General features: G+C 39.0%; 2 protein-coding genes across 4 annotated transcripts; one reads left to right on the top strand and one right to left on the bottom strand.

Moving 5' to 3' along the window:
- The first annotated feature begins 150 nt into the window (after positions 1 to 150).
- rgp1 (GP1 homolog, RAB6A GEF complex partner 1) lies at positions 151 to 5777 on the top strand. 3 transcript variants are annotated; one of them, XM_044183707.1, is made up of 9 exons: positions 151 to 272; positions 764 to 879; positions 1564 to 1697; positions 1899 to 1982; positions 2173 to 2322; positions 2675 to 2821; positions 3266 to 3393; positions 3497 to 3674; positions 4994 to 5777. In XM_044183707.1, the coding sequence occupies exons 2-9, from the start codon at positions 764 to 766 to the stop codon at positions 5215 to 5217; spliced, it is 1161 nt and encodes a 386-aa protein (XP_044039642.1). In that variant the 5' UTR covers positions 151 to 272; the 3' UTR covers positions 5218 to 5777. The 3 variants fall into 3 exon arrangements, with proteins under 3 accessions (XP_044039642.1, XP_044039641.1, XP_044039640.1); XM_044183706.1 differs by lacking the exon at positions 151 to 272 and adding an exon at positions 302 to 534; XM_044183705.1 differs by lacking the exon at positions 151 to 272 and adding an exon at positions 302 to 625.
- Positions 5317 to 8187, bottom strand: msmp1 (microseminoprotein, prostate associated 1). Its single transcript, XM_044183708.1, has 3 exons — positions 7793 to 8187; positions 7572 to 7680; positions 5317 to 6668 (listed from the first exon to the last, which is right to left on the bottom strand). Exons 1-3 carry the CDS (start codon positions 7899 to 7901, stop codon positions 6503 to 6505), a joined length of 384 nt encoding a protein of 127 aa, XP_044039643.1. The 5' UTR covers positions 7902 to 8187; the 3' UTR covers positions 5317 to 6502.
- Between the last annotated feature and the right edge of the window lie 2530 nt (positions 8188 to 10717).

Here is a 10717-nt window from a genome sequence, read left to right as displayed (position 1 = left end):
TTATTGATAAATACACAATTTATAAAAGTACTTCTGTAGAATGTGTGGTGTTAATTCACAAAAGTAAAGGCCATTTGTAAACATGTAGCTCACGCCTCCCTACCGGTTACCATAGCAACAATCCACCTCTAACTGTGTCACGGGACGTCTCCTAAATGGCCGACCAAAAAACATTACTAAAATTCTACACTGTCGTTTTATATTTAAAAAAAATATGAATTAAGATTGCGATAACACCAGGACATTAAACAGAACATATACTTAAAGATAATGTATGTTTTTTTTTGTATGTATTTTTATTCTTTAGGATGTTTTTTCCCCCTTTGGTTCGTGATTGGTCGTACAACAGCGGATACAGAGTATCTACAAATAGATTTTGTGTTTACTGTAGCTGGAATGCTAGCTATCTATAGCTAGATAAGCTATGCCTAGTTCTTCTGGAAAGACAGTCAAATTTTGTATTATTTTATACAAGAAGTAAGTTTAGGTGCGCCTTGGCAAGACAACGTAATTGTCTTTTCGATTGAGGCCAAGGTATGTTTTTCAATTCCCCTTAAAACAGCAGCCATTAGCAAACAAGACCAAACAAGTTAACTTCTGTCTGCAGCCTGACTAGCGTGTAGAGGTATGTTTATACAAAACTAGTACTATCTTGCTGGGATAACAAAACAAAGTATTTCGGATCCCAGTGCATTGTGTTCTCCTTATTAGTGATCGGTTGTTTAATTTGGTAACGTGGCGTTGTTGGTTTCTAACGTTACAGATGATCGAGGTTGTGGCCTCCATGGCCCGAGGCCCTGTGTTTCTCGCCGGGGAGCTCATGGAGTGTCTCATAACTTTCACCAACCCGATGTCCCATCTCTCCACTTCTGCCAGCAGGTAGGATTTAACTCCTTTCACCGATCGTAGACCTGAACATAGACATGAAGATGCCACCTTCTGTCTCTGAATTTGTAGTGTACCATAAATATTAAACAAAAAAACTGGAAGGACGATATCTCGAATAAGCCAAGTACATTAAAATCGACAAAGATTACCACACAGAACCATATATATAATTTATATAGAAGACAAAGGTCCGTGTGTGCTCAAACAAGACTGGTATCTTACTACTGCCAATTGATGTGGGCAAATATTAAGGTATTCCTAAAAAACAGCATTTATGTTTTTTCTGTGATCCTTAGTATTGTTGAGAATGAATTACAAAGACCCGATGAATTAACTATTAAAGAATCTGTTAAAGAATCCTTTATATGCTTTGGTTGTCTGTATTAATATGCTGAGCTGGCTTTTTAAAGAAGGATATTTCTGATTTATAAAAAAAAAAGAAACGCATGGTGGCTAAGACTGATTAAACTGTATCCTTCAGCTATGTATATGGGACCTTTTGAAATGTTGTGAATTTGTGAATCTGTATATCATTATTTCTACGCAATCACCTTCATTGTCTGTCTAGTGTCCTGTAACCCCATATGGACTGGGACCATGTGATGCAGGACAAGCAAATCATTTAACCAATCACTCTGTAAATTGTGTAACCCTTATTTTCTGATTGTGTCTCAGTGAGATGCTGGCATGGGCCAGTGCCCAGATCCACTGCCAGTTTCATGCCAGTGAGAGCAGAGTGGCCCTGCCGGCCCAGGGAAACAAACAGGACGTCCAGGCTGAGAGCGACACAGTGCTTATTCCAAGCAGAGGTTAGTGGGGGGGAGAAAAAGATGCACTCTGAGATTAGCAGAAATGAAAATCACTCTCTGCTGTAAACAAACTAAAATACAACAAGTCTTCAGACAAAGATTTAACAGGTTCTGGATATTATTAGCCTTTTTTTAATAGCCTTATTGCTTCATGTGTGACATGCCTCAAACCTCCTCAACACTAATTCCTTTTTTCTACAGGAGAGCGAGGGCAGTGTGTGCTGGACACACCACCTAAGATATTATTCTGTGACCTGCGCCTGGACCCCGGGGAGAGCAAAACCTGTAACCATAACCAAAACCATAGTGCTTGCTTGTCTAAACGACAACACCTTTACATTATAGAGATTTAGATTATAGAAATGTGTCATAGCTAGTAGTTTTTTCCTAAATGGCCATGCAACATTTATACATGAACATGTTTCTTTCTGTGTGTAATTCAAACAGTCTGACATGTGTACTCACTTTCCCTCAGATTCATACAGTGAGATCGTACCCATAGATGGTCCTCCTAGTTTCCGTGGTCAGGCGGTGAAGTACGTCTACAAACTGACCATCGGTTGCCAGAGAGTCAACTCTCCTATCAAACTACTCAGAGTTCCCTTCAGAGTGCTGGTTCTGCAAGGTGAGATGAATCTGAACTACTTTTCATTTCAGTTGCGTGCATTTTGCACTGCTAATGAGGTGTGTCACTTTAAAACCACTGAAGTGGTGAAATGTTTACTTCTGCTTTTATTTTTGGTGAAGAACAGAATGAAAACTTCAGCAGATAAATGCTGGTTTTAAAAAAAAAAAAAAAAAAAGCTGTGGATATTAAGTTTTTTTTCTAGCCGTTGAAGCAGGTAACACCGTAACACCCTAGAAATATTTTTGTTGTTAGTGAAAGGGACTGGTTTATTTTGCTATTTGACAGTTTAATACCTTGCTTAGAAAATGGAGGTTCAAAAATTAAAATAGTGTATTTTGACTTCCTGTAGGCATGCCAGAGCCTCCTTTTCCCCAGGATGAGGAGGTTTCCCCCTCCAACCCGTTCCTGGAGGAAGAGGAAGCGAGCCGCAGGGATGCTCGGCCTTTGGAGAGAGCACTGGACATGCTGATGGTCACCACCTCAAGACGCTGCCCCCGTGAGTCATTATATTATCTCACTCGAGTTGTTTTTTAAACACAATGCCTTATTCTGCTTTTGTCAGTTTTGTTATTAATTCTATTTCATTGTCTTTCAGTTGTTCAATATTTTCATATTATTGTGTGAAATTGTATGCTCTTTGCTTTAAGACATCTGTCATCCACAGAAAGAAATTAAGTTTATAGCAAGAAAAACAAAAAAAGCTGGATTTGACATGTAAACATATATGAACATGTACTAAAATGGATGACATTAGTAAAAAAACAAAGTAATTTCATACAGAAATGTAAACTGGACACAAATAGTAACAGTAGTTGAGCAAATGCTCTATAACTCTAAATAAAACTGGTATTCTACTTTTACTCTTCTTCTCTGAATTATATTTTCCACTGTTTTTTATTTGGATGTCCACATTTGACCTGTGTTTCTTTGTTTTGTCCAGACATGTTTAATATCACCAATATGCGTGGGAAAGTGGCAAAGTTCTGCATCTTCAAGACTGTATACAGACTCGGGGAGGACATCATCGGCACATTCAACTTCTCAGAGGGCAACATTCCCTGCTTGCAGGTGTGTTTGCCGTTCTTGCTTTTGTACATTGCAAAATTAGTTTTTCCTCTTTAATCAGTGTGTAAATTATAATATCCTGTATACTTGTGTATATGTTTTCCAGTATTCAGTGAGCCTTCAGAATGAGGAGGAGATCCAGCAGCAGTACCAGCGGCGTCCCGGACAGGCTGTCAGTGTGACTGGACACGGACGACACCTCGAGTCCTGCCTCCACACCGCCTCCAGCCACTTCTCTCTCCCCATCCCCCTCAACGTCACCCCGGGTTTCAGCACAGACATAGGTCAGTCACGAGTGAGCTGAAACATGTCCATCTCAAGTATCTCAAGTGATATTTCAGACACCACATTTCAGATATTATTTTACTATGCTTGCAATTATGATCATATTTACACTGTCCTCTAGTATTAGAAAAATTACACTGATTGGGTCAAACATGAAACCTCGTATTCAATTTTATTTATATAGCGCCAATTCATAACAGAAGTTCTCATTGCACTTTTCCTGTAGAGCAGGTCTAGACCGTATACTTTATAATATTATTTACGGGGGCGGGCGGAATGCAAATTCCACCTAGAATTTTAAAATAATAATGGTAGTGGTAGTAATAATAATAATAGTAATAGTAATAGTAATGGTAATGATAGTGATAGGAATAATAATGATAATGAAAGTGAAAAAAGGAGAGAGATGAGAAAGCACAAAACTACAGGGGAGAGAAGATGTCGAGTTAGATGGAGATGGTGTCTGCCTCCCAAGCCCAAACTGATCAGTGTTATCCAAACCTTTAGTTGTGATAATTGTTTCTTTTTGGTTGTTAGGACAATTAATAGACTGTTTCATGAGCCATCGTTAGACTAAATGTTAATAGAAAGCATTTACACATCAACAAATGTGGTAATTTTTCAAAGTGAAAACTTTTACAGAAAGGCAAATTTGTCTGACATGTCCAACTTTAGGTAAAGGCACCCTGTGGAGTTTTTGATAACTATGGAGCCATGTTTTTTGAACACACAGACATGATGCATATATTTTTAGATTCAGTATGACTTACACTTTCCGAGGATATCATTATATGTCCATTACGAATAAATGTTCATAAATCTGCTTAGAAATCATAGCAAAAATGCTTCTTATAGCTTCAGAACTTGCCTAAGATTCGTCACATTTTTAGGTTTTCTTCAGTATCAAAGTAATCTAGTGATAGTTGCCTGTACATCCATGGGTACATTGCAAACAGGAACCACTAATAGCTAATTCAGCATACTTTTAATTTAAAAATACAATTTTTGTCTGAGGGGGGCCCCACAGTGTCAGACTTTGAAAACCCCTGATTTTAGAACATTTCACAATCCCTAAAAATAGAAAGATTCAGGCATCTAATTTTTCTCCAGAAGAACTCAACTTTTAAAGGTGTGAAAAATTCTATTTGGTTTAATGAGTATTTTATTTACAATATCTAAGAAGGTATTTAGAGTGTCAAGCACCTTTCTAATTCCACAATATGGTATAAAATAATAATACAATAATAATACATTTTAATTATACTGTTATTTATCACACATCAACTCAACAGCCAAAATTTGAACTCTGCTTGTACAGTGATCCTGAGGTGGCGCCTGCACTTTGAATTCGTCACTGCCCGGGAGCCCATGGAACCACCCACAGTTCTGCAGAACCAATCAGAGGTCACGGTTTGGGCCGGGGCGGAGCATGTTGACGTGGATACCTTCAGCTGGGATCTGCCAATCAAAGTCCTGCCTACCAATCCGGCCTTGGCATCCTACATGTCCCACTTTACAGGGACCAACAGCATTAATATTTGACTTTTGAAGGGGGGAGTGCGAGTGTGAGATTGTGAACGAGTTTATATTGTGTATCTGAGGGGATCAATGGATGTGTGTGTGTGTGTGTGTGTGTGTGTGTGTGTGTGTGTGTGTGTGTGTGTGTGTGCTGAGAGAGCGAGAGACACTGTTTTTTTCTTTCCAGATGAGAGATGTTAGCACAGAAGTGCACATTTCAGGAACAAAGAAGCATTTTTTTTGTTGTTGTTTCCATTGTATATTCAGAGCCAGTTATATGTAAAGTATGCAACCTATGTTTTGCCTTTTTCATTGCTTCTTAACTTTAAATGCATCTTCCTTTTTGAAAGATCCACATATATTGACCTTCTGAAGTGCAACTATCTCTGTGATTGCTGTGCGTTTCTGTATTTATTTCATTTTTGACTATTCAGTCGCACACTTGTTCTTTTTCATTTTATGAAAAAATTGTTATTCAAAATATTTCTACTGTTTAACTGTTATTCTTTCACCTTGAGCAAAGGCTGTATTGAGATGTAAATACTACAAGATAAAAATGTATTAAAATTGTGATTTAAATTTGATAGATTACGTGTGAGGAAGACATTCATTACTTCACAAAATTTGACATAATTTCTCTTTGTAGACAAGATTTTTATTTGGAGGGTAAATGAGTTACAGCAGAGAACAGGTCAAATTCAACAGGAATCATTATATATATATATATATATATATTTATATTAATGTACGTATATATTTGCTTATATTTACAATAAGTCATTATGGGATTAGTTAAAGAAATTGCATTTGGCTTAATATAAATGTCCCCTAAAACGTTGAAGAAAGAAGCCTCTAACTTTCCAGATGTGCAGGCTCTTTAGCATGAAAACAACAAACAACCTGTATTACAATAAAATTGTGCAGCTTCTGCTTCTTTTAGTATGTAGCTCATATCACCCGTGAGCAGACAAACAGCTTATTATAATAACGAATATCAAACATATGCTGAAAATGAATTTTCATCTAAAGAAGATTGATGCCAAAATTTCCTTAATTTGTTAATGTGGTACATCATTTGGTGTTCAGTGTCAAAAAATTCTCCGCTGGTAAATACTGCAGTGTTACTTGAAAATATTTTCACAAACAAATTTCACTTACATTTCCTTCATTGATGACGCAATCTAAAAATTACAGATGCTGTTAAAGTTTTATGTTAGTACAGTATGTGTATAAAAGCGGTTACTGATATTTAACTAGAATCAGTATTGGTTTCACAGGCGAACAGATAGTTGCCATTCTGAGCGGTTTTCTAGCCGTCGAGCTGTTGCTGAAGCGATCCGTGGCTGGGGTCCTTGATGTCCTCACCTGGGGAGCAGGGCAGGCGGGGATCAGCTGTCTGGACCATGGACACTTTGCAGGTCACAGGCTCCACCCGCACCTGACACCACGCAGGGAAATCCACCGGCAGATGCACCCTGGACAGTTATCACGGTAAAGGAGAAGACTCTTATGGCTTCAAAAATACACTTTTCCTTGCACTTTCCACTTTATTCTTTGTAATGTGGACTGTAAACTCCCAAAATTGTTTGACTCATGTTCTTCTCTGGTTCAGCAGTGTCACACAGTAATGCACCTGTAGGAAAATCAACAACCATCTACCGGAGGTTGCAGGCTATGGTGTTGATCATCCAAAACATTCAAGTCTTGACAACATTTTCAAGAAAAGGGCCTGAATAAAAGTGTACAAAATGTACTTGAACTCTTAATGCAAGTGGTGGAAAGTAACTAAGTACATTTACTGGTGGAGTTTTGAGGTACTTGTACCTTATGTGATTACATGCATTTTATGCTACTTTATACTTCTACTCTGCTACGTTTCAGAGAGAGATATCATAGTTTTTACTACATTTATTTGACAGCAAATTAGGATTTTGCATATGATCAGCTTATAAAATATTTTCTAAAATTGAATTAGAAAATATGATATATTATTATTGATGTATCCTTAAACATCAGAACAGTATATAAAATAGTTCCACTGAGCCTCGGCCATCTACAACATTAAACTGCTGTTTACATCAATAAAACACTCTTCCGCATTGTGACTATTACTTTTAATACTTATAGGTATATTTTGCTGCTAATAATTAAGTAAAACTTTGAATGCAGGACTTGTAACAGAGACTTTTTAAAGCTACTTTTGCTTAAGTAAAGAACCTGAATACTTGCATACACTGCAACACAAATTTCTCCATGAAGACACAACAATTTAGATCCACCACTACAAAGTAACTTTGTTCAGTCTCTCTGAAGCTAGCTGCAGTACAGTAACTGTGGGCATCTGGACACCAAACCACACAGGGTGTTTGTATACTCACGTCTCGCAGCAACCGACGCCGACAGGGTGCAGACAGGTGCACTGCATACAAGCGTGGTCCATCCAGGTTTCACCCAGTGAGAAGTGCCTCCCCTCGAACTCGCACAGTGCTGGAACAACACATGGCAGTCATAAATATGCTTTTTTTTTTTAAATAATGGAGATATATATTTTATTTTTAAGTCAAGATATTCTATGAGATTTTAGAGGATGGGATCTCACCTCTGGAGTTGAAGTGGCACTCCATGGGTGCAGCAAATCCACCACTGGTCCACAGAAGAAACCCTGCAGCTGCAAGCACCCAGTTAACCCCGGAGAGCTCCATCTTCATCTGCTCTGGTCAGCCTCTGGTTCCTCTTCTGCCTTTGCTCCCTTATTTATACATCCTGAGGCTTTACAACCGCGGCGTGGAGGTGTGGTCAGCACCGTCATTTGGCCCACAGGCCTGGCTGAAGAAGGTGTCAGCAGTGCCATCCATTGGGGAATGAGGAGGTGGCGGTTTGTGTGGAGGAAGGGAGGGGGGGTAAGAGAACGGGGATCTTGTATCTTGGCACTGTTTTGGCACTCCGGAGATCACCTCGCTGCGCTTCAGCGGGCATGAACCTCTAAAGTGATAGAAACAATGACACATCCATGCGGTGACTAAGAGAGGGAGAGAGAGAGATGACGTCCAAGGAGAGGAGGAGGAAGAGAGAGAGAGAGAGAGGAGAGAAAGGGATGGGATGGAATTATCAAATATGATTTATCACATCAAGATGTGACTAATGCATGTGTAAAACACATATTGATCTTTAAATAAATAAATCAGATTAAGTCATTAGTACAGACAGGAGACAATACAGGGCACAAGGAGTCACTGAATGGTTTGATGAGGATGAAAATTATGAATGAATCAAATGCTATGGCCTTCACAGTTGCCAGATCTCAACCCCGTTGAACACCTATGGGAGATGGAGATTCTACTGGAGATGTTCAGTAGAATCTATGACAAGCTGCACTGAAGCTGTTCTGGGGGCTCATGGTGAGCCAGCAATGTTGGTTTTTCCTTTAATTTGTCACCCATCTGTATGTTCATACACAATAGTCTGTGCGCATACATTTACATGCTTTGCTGCTGCAGGGGCCTGCTGTAACCTCTGTCTACCTCGGCAGAATTACCTCATATTAATGATGTCACATCATTGACTCCAGTCTGTGACCTCATGTGGGTCCCATCCAACCGTCCAACCCCAAAGGACTGATGGACATGCAGAGTGTCAGGGAAGAAGAAACTTAGACTTAAACCTCTAATGATATATTAAATTATATATTCAACCTCTTTAGATCAATTGATACATCAGATATTATCAGCCAGTATTGGCATTTATGTCAGATGATAAACGATTTAAAAATATATTGCACAAAAATAATTGCTTGAAGTAATTTAGAAAAAGGGTCATTGTTCCACAGTTTGAAAAGAAGTTGATCAGAAGATGTTTTAAAAGAAAACTTATTAAAGGTTTGTCAAAGCAATATGACGGTTATGTGCTGGACTATTTCTTGGCTCTGAGCAGTTGCCAGGCAACTAGCGGAGACTCCACTATGTTACTTGTCCCGCCCAAGAAGTAGTCCAGCGCGTAACGCCCCGTAAAAAGGCTAACTGTGGTTTTACCACCTCGGTTTTTGTACGGATTAAACAAACGAGATTATAGCGTGTTAATTAACAAGCATTAGAGAGGCTTTAGAGAGGAACTTTGCACAGAGCCAGGCTGGTTGTCGCCCCCTGTTTCCAGTCTTTGTGCTAAGCTAAGCTAACTGGCTGCTGGCTCCAGCGTCATATATATCCTTCAAACACAAGAGTTTTATCGATCTTTTCATCTAACTCTCGCCAAGGAAGTGAATACGCTTATTTCGCAAATTGTCGAACTATTCCTTTAAGAATAAATTTGACAAAAAGTTCTTAACACAAGGTCCACTTACTTGTTTTTTATGAAGATTTCAGCAATGTCTCACCTCATCATCTTCATCTTCATCATGATAAAGGCCATGAGATGTGGCTGAAAGCTCTGGAAAAACCAAGTGAGTGTACATTGTGCTTTTTGACAAACTGCTATGTCCAAAGTCAGGAATGAATCTGCAAGTTTAACTTCAAGGATTAAATCTATTTTTTAGCACTTAAATACCCTTTTGCCAAACTCTTTTATCACAAGAGATCATTACTAAAAACATATGTGCTTGTGTACATAATTTGGCCTACAATACATACCCTTGATTTCAGGATCCACATCAGCCCCAAAACTCCATTATCTATTGGGCTCTAGTTGACTGTATGTATAAAAAAGCAAAATGTCTAAAATATTAAACGTGATCTGATCTGACAATGCAGCGCAGTATCGCTGCTCAGGCCAACAAAACATTAGCTCATCTTCTTCCAGTTTTTTGCTATGTGCAATCTGAGGTGCAAGATCATAGGAAAAATCCTCTCACAGGAGGCCCCGGGGCCTCATAACATGGTGTTTTACGTGCCTTTTCTCTGGGACCCCCACAGTAGTTGAGTGTTGATAGGTCTCCCTCGTCAGTCAGGGGTGCTTCTTCACTCATATGATTCACAGTTGCCTCTCTCAAGCTGCGCAGTGTTTCTATGAAGACTTGTTGCAGTTCAAGTACTGTTGTCATTAGTATGAGCAATATCAAATTTCAGAGGTCACTTTCCTCCTTCAGTCGATTTTATTCAGATGCTGTTTCAGAGGATGGAAGATGCTTTAATGGCAGATGTGTGTCCACAAGTTCAACTCGGGTTGTGCTGACCTCTTGTATGGGTCCCATACAATCCGCTGACGATGAGTTCACACCCTGATTTGACAACCAGTTGTCGTCAGCGTTGATGAAGAGGGAGGACCTTATCAAAACAAAAGATGAGGATTTTCCCTGTCACACGCCTGTTGCCCTTCACGGATATGCACTTCATTGGTGACAAGTGCATCTTTATTGGGAAGAACTTTCTGTTTGAAAGTTCAAGGGGCTGTCATCATGTTTGGTATCTTTAATCTTTAATAAGAGGACTGTTTTTGTTGGGATTTCTTAATAGTAAATAAAAATCTTCCATCTAGACAAACTGCACCCTAAGAGGCTAGTAAACTCATGCTATAAAAATGTCTTTCTATGATA

The sequence above is a fragment of the Siniperca chuatsi genome, linkage group LG22, assembly GCF_020085105.1.
Source record: "Siniperca chuatsi isolate FFG_IHB_CAS linkage group LG22, ASM2008510v1, whole genome shotgun sequence".
Lineage (NCBI taxonomy): Eukaryota > Metazoa > Chordata > Actinopteri > Centrarchiformes > Sinipercidae > Siniperca > Siniperca chuatsi.
The sequence above is the reverse complement of the archived record's forward strand: the minus strand, read 5'-3'. Positions and strand labels throughout refer to the sequence as shown.

What these genes read in the sequence shown, in the direction of transcription:
- rgp1 (XM_044183707.1), top strand. Translation starts at nt 764, where the DNA reads ATGATCGAGGTTGTGGCCTCCATGGCCCGAGGCCCTGTGTTTCTCGCC. An exon ending in AGTGCTTATTCCAAGCAGAG is followed by an intron (nt 1,698 to 1,898) that starts GTTAGTGGGGGG and finishes TTTTTTCTACAG; the next exon opens with GAGAGCGAGGGCAGTGTGTG. An exon ending in GGGTTTCAGCACAGACATAG is followed by an intron (nt 3,675 to 4,993) that starts GTCAGTCACGAG and finishes CTGCTTGTACAG; the next exon opens with TGATCCTGAGGTGGCGCCTG.
- msmp1 (XM_044183708.1), bottom strand. Translation starts at nt 7,901, where the DNA reads ATGAAGATGGAGCTCTCCGGGGTTAACTGGGTGCTTGCAGCTGCAGGG. An exon ending in GTGCCACTTCAACTCCAGAG is followed by an intron (nt 7,681 to 7,792) that starts GTGAGATCCCAT and finishes GTGTTGTTCCAG; the next exon opens with CACTGTGCGAGTTCGAGGGG. An exon ending in GGCGTCGGTTGCTGCGAGAC is followed by an intron (nt 6,669 to 7,571) that starts GTGAGTATACAA and finishes ATAACTGTCCAG; the next exon opens with GGTGCATCTGCCGGTGGATT.